This window comes from Lissotriton helveticus, chromosome 5_1 (assembly GCF_964261635.1).
Source record: "Lissotriton helveticus chromosome 5_1, aLisHel1.1, whole genome shotgun sequence".
In the NCBI taxonomy this organism is placed as follows: Eukaryota; Metazoa; Chordata; class Amphibia; order Caudata; family Salamandridae; genus Lissotriton; species Lissotriton helveticus.
Window position 1 is genome coordinate 232,917,701 of NC_136065.1, and position 21,164 is coordinate 232,938,864.

General features: G+C 44.0%; 1 protein-coding gene across 1 annotated transcript in view; it reads left to right on the top strand.

The window, feature by feature from the left end:
• Positions 1-17,934, top strand: part of LOC144752434 (olfactory protein-like) — a 43,915-nt gene extending 25,981 nt beyond the window's left edge. Inside the window, exons 4-6 of the mRNA XM_078640365.1 lie at positions 2,537-2,650; positions 6,413-6,481; positions 17,831-17,934. Of these exons, the coding sequence (XP_078496491.1) occupies positions 2,537-2,650; positions 6,413-6,481; positions 17,831-17,934 (287 nt within the window). The remainder of the gene's footprint in view (positions 1-2,536; positions 2,651-6,412; positions 6,482-17,830) is intronic.
• The last annotated feature ends 3,230 nt before the right edge of the window (positions 17,935-21,164 follow it).

Genomic DNA, 21,164 nt, shown 5'->3' on the forward strand with positions numbered 1-21,164 from the left:
TGCAACAAACAGAACAGCAACAAACAACAACCACTCACATTCTGGTTTCTCAAGTTGTTCCCGCACTATAATTTTGCCACAAGTAGCAGCATCATTTTGCGAAATTGTGAAATGGCATAATTTTGCCAAATGTACATAAAGCATTTGGCAAAATTCAAAATGTTATGCAAATTATGCCATCCTAATTTAAATTTCACCCAGGCCTACTCCATACTCTTACACTTTTTTACCCACCTGAATGACCTGTTATCATGTGGAGGTCAAACAGCTGCGGCACAAATATTAACGGAAACTCAAACATAACTGTGGGATCCTGTGATTCCCTGTTCCCTGCATGAGTGAGCTAGTGCGTGCAGGGCCTGATTTATATCTCACAGAAGGGTTCATTGTGACAGATAACCCATCTGATGAAATATAAATCTCCTAGGAAATATAATGGGATTTCTATTTTTGCAGACGGGATATTTGTCACCGTTGTGACTGGGTAACCTGGCCGCCGAGGTCTAATTGAGGCCCTTCGTTAAAGCATTTTAAACTAGAGACTGAGCAACATGCCTAGCTTCTGTGGTTCCTTTGCCAATAACCTCATGCAGGCTTGTCAAAAGCTTTTGTGTAGCCTCAGTCATAAACATTCAGGGCACTGGTTTACTGGTAGCATATCACTGATGAAATAGGGCCATCTAATGGTAGCTAACTTTGCCTGCGTCATCAAGCATATATCACAAAAGCAGGCTGGGTATGCTTATGTGGTACATATCTTGAGCAATGACCATGGAGAGCCTTGAAAAGAGCAGGTGAAGGTAAAACAGCCTTAGATGCTGAGGCAGCTGCTGTCAAATTAAAGTGGAGGTGCAGCACAGGCAGAATATTTTGACCCAGTAGAAGGCACTGCCAAAAACCCTCAATACTCGTGGGCTCAACACCAATGCTTTCAATTGTGGTTCATTCCAACCAGTGTTTATAACGGGCCACGATTGAGAGTTCTGGAGTTGCGAGTTTCCCACAGTGCCTGTCAGTGAGTCAAAAGAAACATTTAATGAAAACAAACACATTTAAAAGATTACTTACCAGCTAACTTGGTCCTCTGGTCCGGTTCCTGCAGTCCATGGCTCCAGCACAGGTTCCCAGAGTCTAATGAACTCCCCTAACCAGTCCAGACACTGCTCTCATGCTGGCAATACTATCAATCAGCATGAGACAAGTGCCTTGATTGGTTGCAGAGGGCTTCCTTGGCACACCCTCATGACATGGACCCTGTGCCTGTTCCCCTCCTGGATGTGCAACACGTTGCAAGACAGTCAGCCAAACCGGCATGCACATGGGCAGTGCCCACCACTCCTCCTGCCTGCTGCTGTCCATCACCAGTAATGTCACCGCCCGCTGATAGGCTCGGCTCTGCTTGCAGAACAAGAAATACAATTATAATAAAATTGTTATATTACCATTTTATTTTTCATGTTTTCTCTGCTGCCAGCAGTGGGGCGATGCTCCTCTGCCCTAATGGAAGAGCCGACACATTCAGCTACTCAATTGTTGTGTCAGCCCTGATCTGAAACATGAAGTAAAGTGAAGAAGCCTATGACAGGCTCTGCTGGATTCGTAAAGTGGATAATAACAATACCACTATCTTTCCACAATTCTATTGTGGACATCATTTAGGGGTTGCTGCATACTGCCTCCCCCAGTACCCCTGCAACTTTGCCTGTGTATGCGGTGAGCAAAAAGCACTATGGTGGGGAAAGAGCTGCAGATTCCATCTTAAAAAGTGAAAAACAAGAACTAATGGGTCGAGGCACATTGTCTTACCTAATATATTGTGAAAATCACATGGTTTAATGTTTGGCCTCCCAATTTTATAAATTGATCTTAAATGTATTTTTCAGATTGTTTTTCCCATTACATTTGTAAATTGCACTAAGAACAGTTCAAAAATGAAGGTTGATATACACTTTCCTGCCCATTACTACCGCACTTAAACATACTCCATGCCAACATCAAAATCAATTGCCAACCAAGCATTCAGCCAGCACTGCCTTGTTTATGCTCAGTCATTGTTAGTCAGAGCCAAAAGGCTAATACATTTCCGTAATAAACCCTAGCAGTGTCCTTCCAACACAAACTTTGATACAATTATAAGAAATTGGAAGATCCTATTTTGGTGCCGTAGTTAATATATTTTCCACTTTATAATTAAGATATATGCAGATTAATAAAACAGTAAAATAAGTTATGAGTAAAGACTTATTTGATGATATTGTTAAACCACAGCGGTTTCCACGAGGAACATAATTTTTAGACTACGCACATGTGCTGTCAAGTGTCTTGATTATCTTTATTTAGTGGAAGACGAATGGCACTGTTTTGAGCTTGTTTAGCAAATTAGCAATTTTAATTCCGATATAGTGATTATTTTTGCTAACCTAGTTTCATGTTTTTTAGAGCACATTTACATTTTGCTTAATAAATTTCATGTAATATGTACCCCTTTCCTCCACATTTCCTACAGTGTGAGTAAGCAGCTTCTGTTTTTTTTCAGATCTCGCTAACAGTGACATCCGCTTTGTTGATGGGGACCCTGAACTTAGTGTCCTGGAGTACACCCAAAATGTCTCAGAAAGCGGTGATGCCTGCAAGATGGTGAAACTGTTAGGTATGTATCTATTTGAAGCATCTCAGGAGAGCATCCTTGAACATTCACAGAGCAATCAGACAGCTCTAAATGCACACATGATGATGACCAGCCATGATATTCAAACAAATGTCAAAGTCAATACACCCTACAGGCATGTTTATGGTGCAGGACATGCTTTTGCCTTCCTACAGTTTGTTGTGAAATTCAGGGGGAGATTTACTAAATTGTGGCACTGTGTTGCATTAAAAAGAAAGACCAGAACAACACCGTGGCTAGTCTCCTAGTGGTGGCACACTGTTGGCTGCCTTGTACCAATGCACACACCCATGCACCATAGTGCAAGGGTGTGTGCTTGATGTCAAGCCTAGATTTTGTACTAGACTGATCTCCTTCCAGTAATAAATACCATGCTTAGTTAGTCATAGATGAATACTTTTAAAATCTTGCATTTGTGCTCTACTGTGCATCACAGGTGCACAATTGGATAACGATTGAGAAAAGTCGATTTTTCTCTAATAATACGCCTGCCTCCAAGAGGCAGTCGTTTTTGCCACAAAGTCCTGTTTTGTAGATAGGGCTTTAAGTCAAAATCCATGGGGGGTTGCATGGGCAAGCCAATATACCTTCCACAGAATTACCCATTGATGCAAAGTAGCACAAAGAACTGCTTTGCATTACTTAAGGGATACTTTCCAACACAAATCAGGATTTGTATTGGAAAGTAAATTCCAGTACAACACTTTGCATTGGTTTGAGTAACATTTGTTAAGTGAACTTGGTGTAAAGTGTCAGTAAATCTGCCCCTCAGTTTTCTGTCCAGCATGCATCTACACCAACTGATAGCATCTCTGTGTCCTCCCGCACTGAGGGTCCATTACAATCAACAGTCCTATTTCAACTCTAGGCCAGTCAGAAGAATATGTTAGGCCAGGGATGACTTGTAATTGTAGGAATACCTAGAAATTAGGAAAACGTGTTTCCTGGGGAAAGAGAAAACACTGCATGTGTCATGGTATGTCTATGTAGTCAAGAGGCAGGTCCACTTTTCTTTATTTGCTAAATATATTACTCTTAAGCTCAATCTCCTCTGTCATGAAAACCCTGCAGCAGCTTCAACGGTCTTCTTCACTCCCATCCTAATCTCTCAGTCTCTCTCTTGCTAATTGCCTGTTTCACAACACCTATTACTCTTGTCTGGTATCTTTCCTGCAATATTACAAGTGTGCCATCTTACTACTGTACTGATGAAATTTTCTCTAGACGTTTCTTCTCCTAACTGTCATTCATTGTCTCTTCTTAACATGGTTTTGCTGTATCTCCAAATAAGAAGCTCACAATAAGCCTGATCATTACATTGACTCCTATTCTCCTCTCTTTTCACTGAATCTTCCTTTTATCCTCTAGACTCAACCCAATCTGTATTCTTTGCTATTACCATGTCCCTTACATGGAATGCTGATTCCCCACTTTGCTTTCCTCTTATTATGCTCAAAAGACCAGTTGCTTCAACCCAACCCACTTTCTTTTTTCATCCGGGTTTGCTTTCTTTTTCCTAACCCACTAGCATCTAGAAGATCACTTTTGATCATTGAAGGTTGTCCTTATGCACATCTTGCTTCAAAAGTTTTCATATCAATACATTATGCCCATATATTACTTAAACAGAACTCTAATTCTATTTTTTTCTCTGCTGGAGTACATGCATCCATACTTTGCCTCAGTAAAGTAGGGTGCAGTTCCTGATTATTATCCTTCACACAGTTCATGGAGTTTTCCACTTTACTTTCATCAGTACCATAGCATAGAACTTTATGCTGATACTTTCAAGTATAAGAAGAGCAGCAATAGATTCTCCTCACAATTAACCAGGGGCCGATCTGTCAAATTACATTTGCATACACTATGGGGAAAATGTGATGCTGGAAATCTTAACAGCATCATAAACATAGTAGTCATTTTCAAGCATAAGTTAAATCATGCTGAATTTCATGACCTTTGAGTATTTTTGCAGTTTTTGTGATTAATATGAGATGGCCCCAAGGAAAACACTTTGCAACTTGCTCTTTGGTACTTCTCCTATTTTGTTCAAATTTGCACACCATCTAGGAATCATATCTCAGCTTAGTTATTCCATGACCTCATCCTTTTTCTGTTCTTTTAGACTATTCCTAAATCCTTAGTTTAGGAATGCGCTTTCTCTCTATATTCCTTCATACAGATTCTTTATTCTGACCGCTATGTTTTTAAGGACCTCTCGCTAATCTGGTCGTCACCATTTTCCACAATCATATTGCTAATTCTGTTCTATCCCTACCTCTTTGTTGAGTGATCCAGTATTCAGCCTTTGTCATCACTTTGGTGAAAGCATTTTAGATATTCATTTCAGAGGCATAAAATACACACCACTCCTACTCAGAACTACCTTTCATCTTACCCCATATGCTTTCACTGCTATGATCACATATTTACTACCACCCTATAATTCATCACCCTAATATTACAAACATTTCAAATAAATACTTTATATAAAATCACAGCATTTCTTAATTTCGCTTGAAACAATCTAAAGAAGGAGGCAATCCTAATGATGTATTTTGGCTTCTAAAAGCATACAAAGGAATATTTTTTATTGCACAAGGCTTTAAATAAGTTATTTCCACCAGGTACCACAGGAGCTCTCAGAAGCTTGCCAGCTGCTACTAAGTATCTCTTGTAAATGAGGCAATACCTAGTAAATGATATAAAGATCTGGTACTTAGCAGTGCAGCCTCCTGCACGGCACAGGAAGTAACATTGGAGAGTGGCAGCCCAACCAATGGCAAAGCCCTCTGTCCAATAACACACAGTACGACTGACAGCATGAAGCCTGCAATATAACCAGTTGCCTTCCTGTAAAACCACCTGCTCAAACAGGCCCTGGCACTGTCAGTCTCAGAGCAAGAGAGAGCGATACTATATTTGTTAGTAGCTGAGAATGATTGTCCTTGATTAACAGTAGCTCCTATTACCGAAGAGGTTTAAACAATGTCCTCTCTTTAACAATATTAAGGCCCAGCTAAATTAATTCTAGGTTTCATATTTAAATTCCTTGTAAAGGTGTAAGCTCTCCAAATATATGAAAACAATCAACTGCACTCGACAGCCATGTTTATCATGCCTTATTTTTTTAACAAAATTACTTTTTTGGGTTCTTGCATATTGTCTTCTCACAGCTGCTTCTTTCATAGTTTCAGAATTATCAGGCATTCGTGAAATCTAATGAAACATAATCCTGTAACCTCCCCTCCTAGGTATATTCAAGTGGATTTTCCATTTGGAAGGAATCCACTTTGACTATGCATATCCGAAATGCGCATAGATAAGGTTTATAATATCTTCGCTCGACCTGAAAATGCACTTAGTGCTGCATTTGACAGTAGTAGTTTTGTGCGCTTAATAACATGGGAAACTACCCACAATTAGGTTTATCTATTATTCACTCTCCTCCCCAGAATGCTGTCCCATTACTGTCCAAAACCCTAAATATAAGAGTATAGAAAAACCCTAAATATTTGCACATTTTCTACACTTTTAGATACAAACATTCTAATTCTAACTGGTAATAAGAATGTGAAATCTAAAACTTCATGACTTTCTTTGTGCAGGTAAGTTACACTAACATGACACGTGACATGAGAAATCGTGACTGAACCCATTAAAAAGTTTATTTTATTTTTGTCTTCCTGATTTCTGTTTGCAGGCAGAAAGCCAGAAATCGATGAAATCCTGCTTTAACCATAGCACACTTCAAGATGCTGGTACCGGTAATTGGGCTCAAAATGGATGACGTCATACACCTGCCAAGAGACAGTAAGCATAATGCATGCTGGTCATTTCTATACATAGAACAAAGCCTGGGCACGTGTCTCGCGCTCCTCGCTGATGCACTGCCAGAAATGGGAATCATCACCCGAGTGTATCCAATTGATCTAAGTACTACTCAAGTAATCCATTGAAACCTAAATTCTGCTCATCATTTTTAACTTTTCCTTTTTCGAGTTAATTCATCACACCGGAGACAGTAAAATTACATCTGTATTTTTTATTCAACTTTTCTTCTCCGAATGTATGCTTTATCAGGCTTTGTACACCGGTTCGTCTCTTACAGATGCATCAATAATGAAGTAAACAAACCCAATGCATTTCGAGCCTTCCCGGCTCTTCATCAGGGGTTTCTGTAACAAGATGGAAAAATCATCTTAGCTGACCAATATATTAAAGTGACCAGAAGTAAAATAACGTGACATTGACAAATAAGTGACAAAAACCATAGATGTCAACTGAAATGTGTCGACCCATGACTCCACAGTGTCCACCCCGCAACTGAAAACAACTCGTTTTATACAGCCATTGCATGATTCATAGGAAGCCAATGGCAGCCTCACTATGCAGATGCAACCACATTTACTAGTTAGGTAACAAAATGCCGTACAATCAGGAAAGATGGCTCTTTGAGGGCCAGCAGCACCCTTCATTCGTTTGAAGGCTGTGAATTGAGTACTATTAAATTGATTAATAGTAACTTACTATTTCATATGCTTAGACATAGCAACGCTACAAAACATTGTATTAAAATACAGGTTTAAGGCACTGAAACTACTGTGTTATACAACAAAAAGATCTTGGGGTAGGCGAACATAGCAAGAAGACCGGGCAGCAGTTTTAAATAAAACAAAATCACCCATGATAGAGATAATGCAGCTAAAGTGACCACAAATGCACGTTATCTTACACATGCATTATAAACCAATAGATGCCAGGTGAGCAGATTTCTGCTGTGCAGGGAGATCATAGATCACAAAGTATCCTCAGCAAACAATTAGAAAGCTTCCATTCGCCACAAATTAGTTTTACCCCATGTGTTATCTGTGCAGAGTATAAAAAAGTAAGAAATTTGTATCAAAGATCGTCCCCAGATTCTGCAATGGAAAAAAGGGTGGGTTATGGCCCTTTGCAGGCAATATGTAGAATGGAACAGCCAATGGAAAGAATAGAACAGGAAAGAGAACGTCAGTTCTACCAGCCTTAAACCACAGTTAGCTGTCCTGCAAGCACCCTCATCCTTAAGAGACAGATAGCTGCCCTCCAAGCACCCTCAGCCCTAAGGCACAGCAAGCTGACCTCTAGGCAGCCTTATGGCACAGCTAGCTGTCCTCTATGCAGCCCCAAGGTGCAGCCAGCTTATTGCCAGTCTTCCTTAAACCACAGTTAGGTGCAACCTTAAGGCATAGATCCCGTTCTCCAGGTAGCCATAAAGGACAGGTACCTGTATTTCAGGCAGAGCTGAGTGGTACCTGTGCCGTGCTCATGGACAGTGCCATGAATAAAGTCTGACCCAAGATCAAGTGTTTGGAATTGATTTCATGTACATAACTCTGCAGACCCTTCCTTACATTAACTGGGCCAATCGATAGTTACATACATGCAATAAATTGGTGTGAGAACGGTAGAAGCCCAGAGTTGTTTTCTGCAGAGGCTAGATACCAAGTTTACTCATTGAAAGTCTCTGAGATAAAAAATGGACATACATAGCCAAAGTTTGCTTCTGTGATACCAATCAGGCTTTACAGATTAACATTCAGAAAATAGTTTATTTATGCCATAGGTCTCTACAACATAGTACAACACATAGATAAAACACACAACTCAACTATTCAATGTGGTTAAAAATCAATACATACATGAAGTATTTGTTGAGTAAAGGACTATATTACAATATAATGTTGACGATTTTCTACGCTTTAAAACTCGCACCACTGCACATTTGAAAAACACGAATTCGATAACATACGTTAGCTGCCTCCCATGCTCTATTTCCATGTTTGATTAAATCTGCTCTTAAAAATTCAATGTTAGTAAAGCTGGTGCTGCTCCAGCTGGGTCTGGTAGTAGCCAAAAGAGACATGGCGAGGATTTGGGGGGCAGATACTAATCCAACACTGGAGGAATGGCGGAGAGGGATGGACATGTATATGTTGGGGGGAAGAACACATACAAAGCAAGGGGGTGCCCTAAAATCTTTGGAAAATATGGAAGCCATGGCTGACCTACTATGGCCTGACACTCACGGATTCGTAGTAGATCAGGGGAGGGAGAAATACCAGGGAGAAGGGGAGAGATCAATCAATCAATCAATCACATAATTTGTATAGCGCACTGCTCACCCGGAGGGGTCTCAAGGTGCTGGGGGGCGGGGGGGAGGGGTCCGTCACTGCTCGAAAAGCCAGGTCTTGAGTTGCTTCCTGAAGGAGAGATGGTCCTGGGTCATCCGTAGGTGGATGGGGAGGGAGTTCCATGTCTTGGCCGCCAGGTAGGAGAAGGATCTTCCTCCAGCGGTGGCTCTGCTGATGCGTGGTGCAGCGGCGAGGGCGAGGCTGGTCGATCGTAGCTGGTGGGTGGCCGTGTAGAAAGTCAGGCGGTTGTTGAGGTACTTGGGGCCCAGGTCATGGAGAGCCTTGTGTGCGTGGGTGAGGAGTCTGAAAGTGATCCTCTTGCTGACGGGGAGCCAGTGCAGGTCTCTCAGGTAGACGGAGATGTGGTTGTGTCGGGGGATGTCCAGGATGAGTCGTGCGGAGGCCTTCTGTATGCGCTGGAGTCTTTTCTGTAGTTTGGCTGTGTTTCCCGCGTAGAGGGTGTTCCCGTAGTCCAGTCGGCTGGTGACAAGTGCCTGGGTGACCGGCTTCCTGGTTTCGGTGGGGATCCATTGGAAGATCTTGCGGCGAATGCGCAAGGGTGTTGAAGCACGATGATGAAACGGTGTTGACTTGTCTGGTCATCAAGAGGGAGGAGTCCAGGATGAAGCCTAGGTTACGTGCGTGGTCCGTTGGCTTGGGAGTGGTGCCCAGGGCAGGGGGCCACCAGGAGTCGTCCCAGGCAGAGGGCGATGATCCCAGGATGAGGACTTCCGTCTTGTCTGAGTTCAGTTTCAGGCGGCTGTTCTTCATCCACTCGGCGACGTCTTTCATCCCTTCGTGATGGCTGGCTCTGGCGGTGGCGGGGTCGTTGGTGAGGGAGAGGATCAGCTGGGTGTCGTCGGCGTAGGAGATGATGTTGAGGTTGTGTTGGCGTGCGATGGTTGCGAGAGGGCTCATGTAGACGTTGAAGAGGGTTGGGCTGAGTGATGATCCTTGAGGTACGCCGCAGATGACTTCGGTGGCCTCGGATCTGAACGGGGGGAGGCGGACTCTCTGGGTTCTTCCGGCGAGGAACGAGATGATCCACTCCAGTGCCTTCTCTTGGATTCCGATGTTGCTGAGGCGCTGTACTAGGGTGCGGTGGCAGACAGTGTCGAACGCTGCAGAGAGGTCCAGGAGGATGAGGGCCGCTGTTTCCCCGTTGTCGAGCAGGGATCTGATGTCATCGGTGGCTGCGATCAGGGCGGTCTCAGTGCTGTGGTTGGCTCGGAAACTGGACTGCGAGGGGTCGAGGGATCCGTTCGTCTCGAGGAAGGCGGTGAGCTGTCTGTTGACGGTCTTCTCAATGACTTTGGCAGGAAAAGGCAGGAGCGAGATGGGGCGGAAGTTCTTGAGGTCTGTGGGGTCCGCTGTCGGTTTCTTCAGGAGGGCGCTGAGCTCGGCATGCTTCCAGCTCTCCGGGAAGGTGGCAGTGTTGAAGGAGATGTTGATGATGTCCCGGAGTTGGGGTGCGATGATGGAGTCGGCCTTGTTGAAGACGTGGTGGGGGCAGGGGTCGGTTGGGGATCCGGAGTGGATGGTGTTCATCGTGCGGGTAGTGTCTTCGGTGCTGACCGGGGTCCAGGGTGGGGGGCGTTGGTTCGGTAGTTGGGTGCGTGGTAGGTGCACCGAAGCTGTTGTGTATGTCGGCGATCTTGCGGTGGAAGAAGGAGGCGAGTGAGTCACAGAGGTCTTGCGAGGGGGTGATGTCGTTGTTTCCGGCGCTGGGGTTGGAGAACTCTTTGACGATGCTGAAGAGTTTCTTGCTGTTGTGGGTGTTGTTGTCCAGTCGTTCTTTGAGTGTTGTTCTTTTGGTGGTGCGGACAGCTGGTGGTGTTTGCGGGTGGCGTTCTTGAGGGCAGTCATGTTTTCTGGGGTCTGATCGTTGCGCCAGGCTTTCTCTATGGGTGCGGCAGTTCTCTTTAAGTTTTTGAGTTCGTCGGTGAACCAAGAGGCTTTCTTGCTGCCGGGTCTGCTGGGGGGGGGGGGGGGGTTCTTCAGTGGTACGAGGTCATCTGCGCAGTTGGTGAGCCACTGTGTGAAGATGCGGGCTGCTTCGTTGGGATCCGTTGCGCTGGTGGGAGAGTTCTGGCTGAGGGACGTGGTGAGCTGGTCGGCGGTGATCTTGCTCCAGCTCCTTCGGGGAGCCTGTTGCGGGTGGTGGTGGGTCGTGGTTCTTCTGAAGCTGAAGTGGACGCAGCTGTGATCAGTCCAGTGTAGTCCGGTGGAGTGGCTGAAGGAGATGTGCTTGCTTGAGGAGAAGACGGGGTCAAGCGTGTGGCCGGCGTAGTGGGTGGGGGTGTTCACCAAGTGCTTGAGTCCGAGGTTGGCGAGGTTGTCCAGGAGGGTGGTGGTGTTGCTGTCGTTGTTGTTCTCCAGGTGGAAGTTGAGGTCCCCTAGGAGGATGTAGTCAGCGGAGGGGAGGGCGTGCGGGCAGATGAAGTCTGCGATGTCTTCGCTGAATGGTGTACGTGGTCCCAGGGCTCTGTAGATGAGGGTGCCTCTGAGGGTGGTCGTGGGGTCGGTGTGTATCTGGAAGTGCAGGTGTTCGGCGGCGGTGAAGGTGTCGTCGGAGTTGGTCTTGACGCGGATGGTGTTCCTGTGGACAATGGCGATGCCTCCTCCGGTCTGGTTGACGCGGTCCCTCCGGTTGATCTTGTAGCCTTCCGGGATGGCTATGGCAATGTCGGGGGCTGGGAGGCGTTCATCCATGTTTCTGTGAGGAAGGCGACGTCTGGTGATGTTGTGTCGAGCAGGTTCCAGAGTTTGACGGCGTGTCTGTGGACGGAGCGGGTGTTGAGCAGGATGCACTTGAGGTGGTTGTTACTGGTGTCTGGCTTGGCGGGTGCGGTGTAGGTCTGGAGGCAGGTGAACTTGCAGGCTTGGCAGGTGAAGGGTCCGTGGTGCGTTTCGGGGAGGCTCGGTAGCAGGTGGGGTTCCTGTCGGGTTTGAGTGCGTTGAGGGTTGCGGCGTCGTAGGTCTATCATGTGGGCTGGCATCGTCGGGGGCCAGGGGTCCTGGCGCTGGGCGCGGGCCAGGCGCGGACGGGCGCAGACGGGCTTGCACAATCGGCGTACCGCTGCGCGTACGTGCGGACTCTGCCATAAATGGAGAGTTGGGGGGAGGATGGAGGGAGGAGCAGCTGGGAGGTGGGAGTGGGGTGGCGAATGGGAGAGGGGAGAGGGAACAGAAGGAAAGGGGGCGGGGCCGGGGTGGAGCAGCGGCAGGGAAAGGGGTGGAACAGTGGGAAAAGGCGGCAGAAGCGCGAAATACAGAAATACAGAATCAGGGGCACAGCAGAATTACAGAAAGACAAAAATCAGGGGCACAGCGGGAAAAGGCGGCAGAAGCGAGAGATAGAGAAATACAATAAATCAGTGGCACAGCTGAGATACAGAAGTACAAAAATCAGGGGCACAGCAGACAAATACTGGTACTACCAGGGAAGAGACCAGGGGGAAGAGGAGAACCTCGTCTGCAGGGGCAGCGGCAAGCAGGCGGCGGCAACAGGGGGACCGGGTGACCTCAGGAGGAGCCACGCGGCGGGTTGAGCGACCGGCACTGACGAGGTCAGGTTGGGTCAGAGATGAAGAGGGAACCACTATCCGTTGTTGATTGTTTATGTACTAGTATTCTCTGACCTTGCTGTATCTGTAATGAACACAGAAACAAGATACCTGATGTGATTTTACAATGTGATTATGAAAATGCAAATAAATACATTAAAAAAAATCAATGTTACAACCCATAAAAATAAATTATGCAATATAATATGTTCTGAAACATTTTGCTGTTTCTAGAATTGCAAATAAACTGGAAACCCCCATTCCAGAATATTAGCATTTTATTCCTCAACTCTTAGGTAAATAGGAGGTTTTAGCGATATGCTTCATTTCCCATGAAACATTAGAATTGACGATTTCTTCCGATCAATATAGGTCAAGTCTCGTTGAGATTCATCAATAGCTAAAGCTCACAGATCCTTTTAAGACAAGGATAAAGGGGCACATGCATCAAAGTTTAATTTTGCGATTACCCAAAAATTATTTTTATAGAAATCGCTATTTGGTATTCGCAAAATGCAATGTAACAAAAAAGAGATCAAATAGCCAATCTCTAATTGCGATTCTAAAAGAATCGAAATGCAATTAGGGAATCGCTATTTGCTATTGTGAATCAATTCTTTCCTATGTGCCTCAAGGCCCATAGGTGGGAATCGTCTTGCATTGCCTAAATTGCAATTACCAAATTGATAATCACAATTTAGGTTATGCAAAGGCAAGTGAGCCCGGGGCCCTAAGGCCCCCCTGAGGCGCCCCTAACAAAACACTGGTGCACATCCTTCTTTTTTTAGTCCTCATATGTGACAATGGCAGGAGTCCTAATCTGGAAATTATCGGGGATCTGGGTGCAACAATACCTCCATGATCTTAGTCTCCATGCAGTTTTCTGCAGTTTTCAAAGTATGCACATATTATATCAGCATCAACTTGAAGTTGATGCTAATTAGTGTTTACTAAATGCACAGTTTGCCTTTAGGAAAGGCGTCTTGCATATGCATTAGGGAATCGCAAATTGCGATTCCCAGTTTTCATTCACAATTTAGGTAATCACAAGAAATTGCGATTACCTAAATTGTGATTCTCAAAAACTTTCATGCATTGCAAAAGACCATTTTGCGATCACAAATGGCAGATTTTGGGGTATTTTGTATTATGCTAGTAACGTGGCATTCCCAGTACTATGGCATTACACTGTTTCACATAATTACATGCCAGTGGAAGTGAAAAATGACTGCAAATGGTGCAATTCTCCGTTAAAAACCTACTGCGTACGCACATGAACAACAGAGCATGAAAGGTGCTTGTTTGCAGTGCTCTTGCTTAAATGCACACTGATGCCAAAAAATGATGTGAGAATGCATTTCACAAAAAAATATAGCCCATAGCAATGGATTTGCATTTCATTTATATAACTGTAATTTTTCTGTAATTTTTACATAATTACGCAAAAGCAAAATAGGTGAATTTTGCACAGCCCTGCTAAATATTGAGTGGTCTCCACATGAACTCTTAGGGGCAGATGTATCAACATTGTCTTTTGCGAGTCCTTAATGGCAAATTTTACCAATTTGCTATTAAGGACTCGCAAAATGCTATATATGTAGGTTTCTTATTTGCGACACGCAAATTGTGAGTCGCAAATAAGGAATGACATCCCATTCATTTCTATGGGCCTTGAAGTTGGTGGTAATTTGGTAATTTGGATTTGCGATTATTTAAGGCCAAATCTCAAATTTTTGGGTGCTTCAAAAATTGCATTTAAGGAATCGCAATGTGCGATTCCTTAATGCATTCTCAAAATAGGGAATCGCAAATTTTGCAATTACTTATTTTGCGATGGCCTTTTGGGATGATACATCGCAACAGGCTTTTTCCTGTTTCCAAACGGGCCATTTCTGTGAATCGGCCTATTTGTGAATGGGAAAAACGCTTCATACATCTGGCCCTTACTCCCATAATCTGTTTTCTTCTACCCTGATCCTTTTTAGTTTGCAATTTAAATCCTCATTTTTGCAATTATTAGCATTTTTCCTATATCTCAATAGTAGAAGCATGGCTCTGTGTTACCAGTAACTTAATTTTAATTCCATAATTACAGCTTGTCCAATAGAGAATTTCAGAAGAGACAATATAGATTTAAGGTAGCATTCCTTTATTTGTTTTCAAGGATTTTTGCCGTTTAGACAGGAGACCTCTGACTATATAAAATCTGAGATTGAACGTTCGATTCATAAACCTTTAAAAGATGTGCTAAAGAAAGTCGAGCGACATTTCCATTAAACATCTGAAGTGTGGCCACTGTGAAAACAGAACAGGGCCAAGCCTTTTCAACCTAAGTATTCCATTTGAAAGTTGTCTGAAATCTCATACCCAATTATTTGCATTTGGCCACTTCATGGACTTTTAATTTCCGGATGTGCCACTAAAAGGGCTTATATTTGGACCCAAATGCTAAGATTTCAGTTTTATTTACATATTTATTATTTATTGATTGGACTCACAGTAGTTATTAAACACATCTAGGGGCATATTTGGAAGCCCCTATCCCCACCACAAGAGACACCTTCCTGCACATAAACAACCTTCCCTCAAATTAGGGCACCCTTGTACTATGGTGCAAGCATGTTTTATTTGGCACTAGGCAGCTTAATTACTGTCAGCACTGGGGAAAACACAGGGCTGCACCGTATCCTTGTAAATATGGTGCAGCCCTGCGTTTCAGAAGTGGCGGAGTGGAGCGTTAAGCCAAGGAGGCTAACACCGTGCTCCACCACTTGGTCGTAATATGCACCCCCAAGCATATTCCTCTGCAAGTTGGTTTGTGTATGGTCCATTATCCCCAAATCAACATGCGTAGAGTATACAGCACTTGTTTTCAGAGAGAACAATCCGGTCTACAAGAGAGTCTGAGGTACATCCGCTATGAAGAAGGCAAGTAGGGTAAGGGCTGGTTCACAGCATTGTCTTGGCCCATTATTCAATGGACTATTTTCTGACAGGAGCTCCCCTCTATATATATTTCAGCCCTTTCCCAATTAAAGCTATGTATTTTTATTGGAATGCACAAAACAACTTCAAATTGGGCCAAGGACACTGAAGAGCAGCTCCTTATGCAAGTTGTGGTGTTTCATGCAGTGCTATATTTCATTAAAATGGAAATGAGTCTGTGCTCAAAAAGTTTGTTTACCTGTAGGCGTAGCTGTCATTATGACACAGGCACCATTAGTGATTTCTTTGCCAGATAATTGTAGATCGCAGATACACACGCCATACCATAGTGTGTGGAAGGCCCTTCACGAGTGCCTGCTCCAGCCCACACTCTGCCAACCTACATTCTGCATGCTGGTACCCATGGATCACATCCTCTATTCCCCAGGGAGGCTGGCCCCTTACCGTGGGCGCTTCATCTGACTCACTTTCTGCAGTTCTGAAGGCAGGTTCCTAAGGATTGCCTCTTCGAATCCGTACTCCTAATGTGCACCCCAGAGGGGGGCGGGTTGCATGTCAGTATATTGGGTTCCCCTACATTGTAGCAAACCATATTGTCACTTTAACATTGTGAGACATTACGTCTTTTTTGGGGGGTAGACCAACACCACGCCCCCTTTAAAAAAGCAAGTGAATTTACTGGAGATGGTCTTCCCTTATTTCATTATTATTTACCCCTTATGTATTTTACTTGCTTTTAACCATATAACGTCCGATGATGCAGTGTCCCATGAACCCATGATGTAGTAATACTGACGTAGTAGTGGAGCACTATTTGACTCACATTATATGCTTAATGTGCAACACATGACTGCATGTGCCTCACACTCGGCCTCACCCCACCCATGGTTATCAGACTTCCCAGCCCTGCTCTCCACACACAGAGCCATCCTCTTGGTGGAAATATCTAATGTATTAAATGTTTGTTTGAACTGTGACGAGGGTGATCGAGACTGAACACTCCTAACACTACTTGTCTTTTTACTTTCAGTGGACTGTGTCCCTGGAGAGTTTTAGGTAAGTTCATGTCATATGGCAGATGGCACTAGACTCGACTGCCCCCATGAAGCACAAGTGGATGAGAAGCAGCGTAAAAAGCTCATACACATGCTCTGCTTCTTAACAAACTATGAGTGGTGCATGTAACTGACATTAAAAACTAAAATAGGCACTGAAAAGAAAGAACTGGCATCTTAAGACAGATCTGACAGGATTAGGCACATCTGGCACTGGTAGACGCAGCTGGCACAAGCAATGCCCGATCTGTCAACTTATAGATATGAACTACAAGCAAGAATACACAGATCCAGCATGGGTGGGCACAGCTGCTATGATCAGGTAGAAATCGTACAGGTGGGCAGAACTGCCACTGGTAGAACTGGCATCCATATGCAGACCTGGAATCAGTAAAAAGCCTGGCATGGGTAGGAAGAGCTGGCAGGGGCATTCCCACAGGTAGGCAGAATTGGCAAGAAGGACACGGGCATCTGTGGCATAGGTGAAAGACTTTTCATTTGTAGGACTCAGTGCTAACATAACATGGGGCCATGCAGCTTTTCCTCTGAATAAAGGCAGACATTTCTGTTATGGATTGTACCTAGACATGAGCACAAGCATTCATGGCCCCCTGCAAGGGTAGTGGAATGGATCAATGTGAGTTGTATAGTGCACGCTTGGAGCTGCAGCCCCACAGCACCTCTCATGCACCTCAGTCCTACCCTGCAGCTCCCCCATCCCCTCCATTGCTATTATGAGATCCGGATGCACCAGCCCAAGAGGGACTACCTTGCGACTTCTTCGAGCTGGGTCCATTTGCCTGTCTACTGGATTTTAGAGTAGACTCCTGATGGAATGTTGTGGAGAATAGTTCAATTCTCTTCTCAGAACTGGATGTTGGTGGCTGTGGACTCTTTTAGTCTGTTTAAACAGTAGAAGGCCCTTTTCGACTTTTGTCATTTGTAAGATAATGCCAAACAAGCATTGGTAAAGCCAATTGTTCTGGCTTGCATTTTGAGACCAGATTGAAACATTAAAATACACTTCTACAGTGTAAAACAACACAAACAAATATTGCTTTCCATGTAAAATTCATACATTAGAAAATGAATTTAATGTGTGACAATTAAGTATAATTTTTTTAATGGAAAATAGTGCAATGATACACCAATCAGCCCCTAGTATGAACATGAGACAGAAATACTCCTCTGGGGGCAGTCTAAGCCTTCGCTAGGTATATGTTAAAGAATTGGGAACAATAGGTCAGCAGACAGCAGCACTGTCAAGCGAGATCTAACAACCAGCATGCTGCAATTAGATTCACTAGAAACCATTTCAAACCAGTCTACTGGAATTTCTCTAGCAGAGTGACAGGGATATAATGAGAAGTGGTGCTCAGCACTCCTGATCCTGCTAATATCAATGTATTTCTCTTGCAGGGGATATACAAGAGCCAATACCTCCTTTGAGAGCTGAAAAGAGTGGCCTGGTGGCCACAAAAGCCCCTTTCGAAATAAAACCTGGCTTGCTTTACCTGTTGTGATTCACTATACATGCTTTATTTTAGTATATCTCTGACTTCCTGAGGGGATAGATTTGCTCTGTATTCACATTAAATGCATTAAAATCAAATATGGTTGTCTGTGTATGAGTACAAAAATACAGTCTGTGTTTGTCTGTCCTGTCCTCAGCTTCTACTTCTAATGCCATCAGAAACCCAAGACAAACAATGTCTCTGACTAAACTATGAGACTAGACCTGAAAGCAACTGGTTCTCCGAAGATCTATTTTCTTGTAACAAAATGGATAACTCCAAGGGCTGAGCAAGACAGAGGAAGTCTTTCTTTTCTGTCTATGCCTCTATGGACTTAAATGGAAACTATACCATGACAGGTCAGAGATTTGCTCCTACTGATCACAGAAATCAAACCCTTTTGACAAAAGCAAATTCTTTTATTTTTTCATGTCTTTATTTATTTCCAATAACAGCAACATTTCCTTAATGACCAACCCTCTCTTTTCCCATGAAACAACTTTTATCACTGGACACATATACATGACATGGGATCACTGGTTTTACGTGGCACAACATTGCAGTATCACAAGTACTATCAAGTACCATGCATCACCCACTTGGTCAGCTCTGTATCATTTTGCAGAGCTTCCTCTTGGGCTGTATCTACATCTTCTTGTTGCATTTCCATTTCTAGCATATTCCATTCCATAGCTCCCCACTCCGCTCCCGGTGTATCTTAACTTCTGCCTCACTCCACATTCTGCCTGGCCCCATCGGGTAAACTCCTTATTCCACCACCCTTTAGTTAGTAGATGGCTGATAATCCATCTTAGGTGCAACACATCTATTAATCTCAGTCTACTACTTTACTCATCACTCTTGTGTGTTTACTGCAGAGTATGCAGCCCAGCAAGCATAACTGTATAGTTGGCTGCAGCGAGATCCATTGTTAAAGCACTCAGTGTGGTTATCACATCTCCCCCAAAGTTCCATACCCCCTGGCCATCCAACCACATGTACATATTGTGCCTATTGCAATCATACGTTTGCACCACTAATCCAATTTGTTGGGCTCCATTTTGTGCAATAAATGTAGCATCGCTTCCGTATTGCCTGTGTATACTTTTATAATAGATATGTTTCAATCTGGCATTGCAAGTGACTTTTCTGCAATTACTGAGGATACTTCCCCTTCTTTCGGTCCCCTAATCCTCCCCTATATCTCTTTCCCATAGGTAATTTAGTAGAAGCATTCTTCTGTCAGTTCCTGGGATCAGTAGCCCATAATGTAGTGTGAATAGTTTGCTGCCCCATGCATGTCAAGTAGCGTCTGATTTAGTAGATGTGTATCAGGCCTGTGTGCCAGGCTTTCCGGATGGCCACTGTCAACCCAGCAAACATTAGAAAAATATTTACTATTGATGCCCCATCAATCGCAGAAGGATGCATAACTGAACAACCTGCCATCCACATGTCAATCTCCCATGCAGTTATGCATAGCTTCCATGTTTATGTTTCGCGGGAAGGCTGGGAGAAGGGTAGATAATCCTGTTCACCAGGGTTGAATTGTTGCGCATTTATATACTCGTCCCCTTCCTCCCTGGAGGCTTTGTCCCATATCTATATGGTTGTTCAAATTGAAATTGGTAATCAAACTAGTTTCTTATGTGAGATTGAGGGGAGTGTAAATTGTAAATTGATACTTGTATAGCGCACTACTCACCCGCAAGGGTCTCAAGGTGCTTGTACGAATACCACTGTGGAACCCATCCTGGCTTTCCCTGTGAGGTGTCCACTCCTGGGCACCCCCAAGGTGGAGGCCAGGCATCCTTAGCGTTGTGGGGGCCGTTGTGGAGATTAAGCAAGCTATTGACCAAAGTTGCAGAGTGGGACTCCATGATTGGAATAGGCACCAAGGCGAGAATTATCAGGTCCGTGGAATTTTGAGCCCAAGACCCGCCGAGGCAGGGAATTGAACCCTGGCCCCGGGCTAGACCTCTGCATCAGGGTCTGCCGCTCTAACCATTGAGCCACACTTCTCCAGTGCTAACAGTCCCACCAGCCATATCAGTTGCTTAACGGTTTGATCTACTGGGTCCATTCCTTCTTCCTCAAACCAGGGGACTAAATATTGTAGCTGTTTCTTGGTAAATTTAAAAATGTGTGGCCTGTATGCCCCCTTCCCACAGGACATTTAGTACATGAAGACTTATCTTAGATTTTCCTGTGCCCCATTATAATAGTCACATCAGGTTGTCCAATCTACAAAAGCAATTGTCCAGTATATGCATAGCATATGTTAGAGAATGTATAGGGTACTAGGGAGTACAATCATCTTACCCAGAGCTATGCGCCCCATTAGTGACATCCGGAATCTTAACCATTTGAGTATAATATGTTGCAGGTCAGTCAATAATGTCCCCATATTTCATTCATAGACTTACGCTGGTTTAGTGCTCAGATAAATACCCAAGTATTAGAGTGGGGTCAGCAGAAGTTATATATTGAGAGGTTCCTCCTCATGTTTATATTCTGCATTTATGGGGTATAGGACTGATTAATTTGCTTTCCGTCTGAAGCGAAAGTGACGCCCAATCTCCTGAATCATGCCATCTATTTTGCGCCACACCATAGAGCAATTCCTAATGGTCAATACGTTTGTATGGTGTGCAAAATAACAATGAATTTGGATGTGGCTCGATTCATTATTAGTGGCTGAGATTAATTTAAGCATTCCAACTATAACTTTTTGTATTCTTTGATGCATTGCACTAAGGGAGCTGGGTATGCCCATATGTGGGCCTGTACACACTGTGTTACTGAGACCAACCTGTACACGGCAGAGGAGCTTATAATTAGAGAGAAATTGGTCCTAGGTTGCTTGTGTTCTGAAACGGGGAGGTCCTGGATTGACAGTTAGGGCTGATCTATTCCTATTGGAGCATGGTCAAGACTGATTTGCATATAGCTGGGTCTAAACTGAGCTGGCATGGTGTGCAAAATACCAATGGATTGTAATGCGGTGCAAGTTATTACCAGTGGATGAGATTAATTCAAATATTCTATCCATCACTGTTTTGTATATTTACAGTAATTTATGCACCATTCATTTTGTCCATAATTTCCCTATTGCCTACTAAGATTTGCTGTTTCAATTCCAGTGTGGAGGGCGGCTCGGTGTCTCTGGGTTGGGAATTTTCATTTGGTGCCGCACTTTGTGCCATCTTTGCAAGTTCCTCCTCAATTGTGTTTTGAGA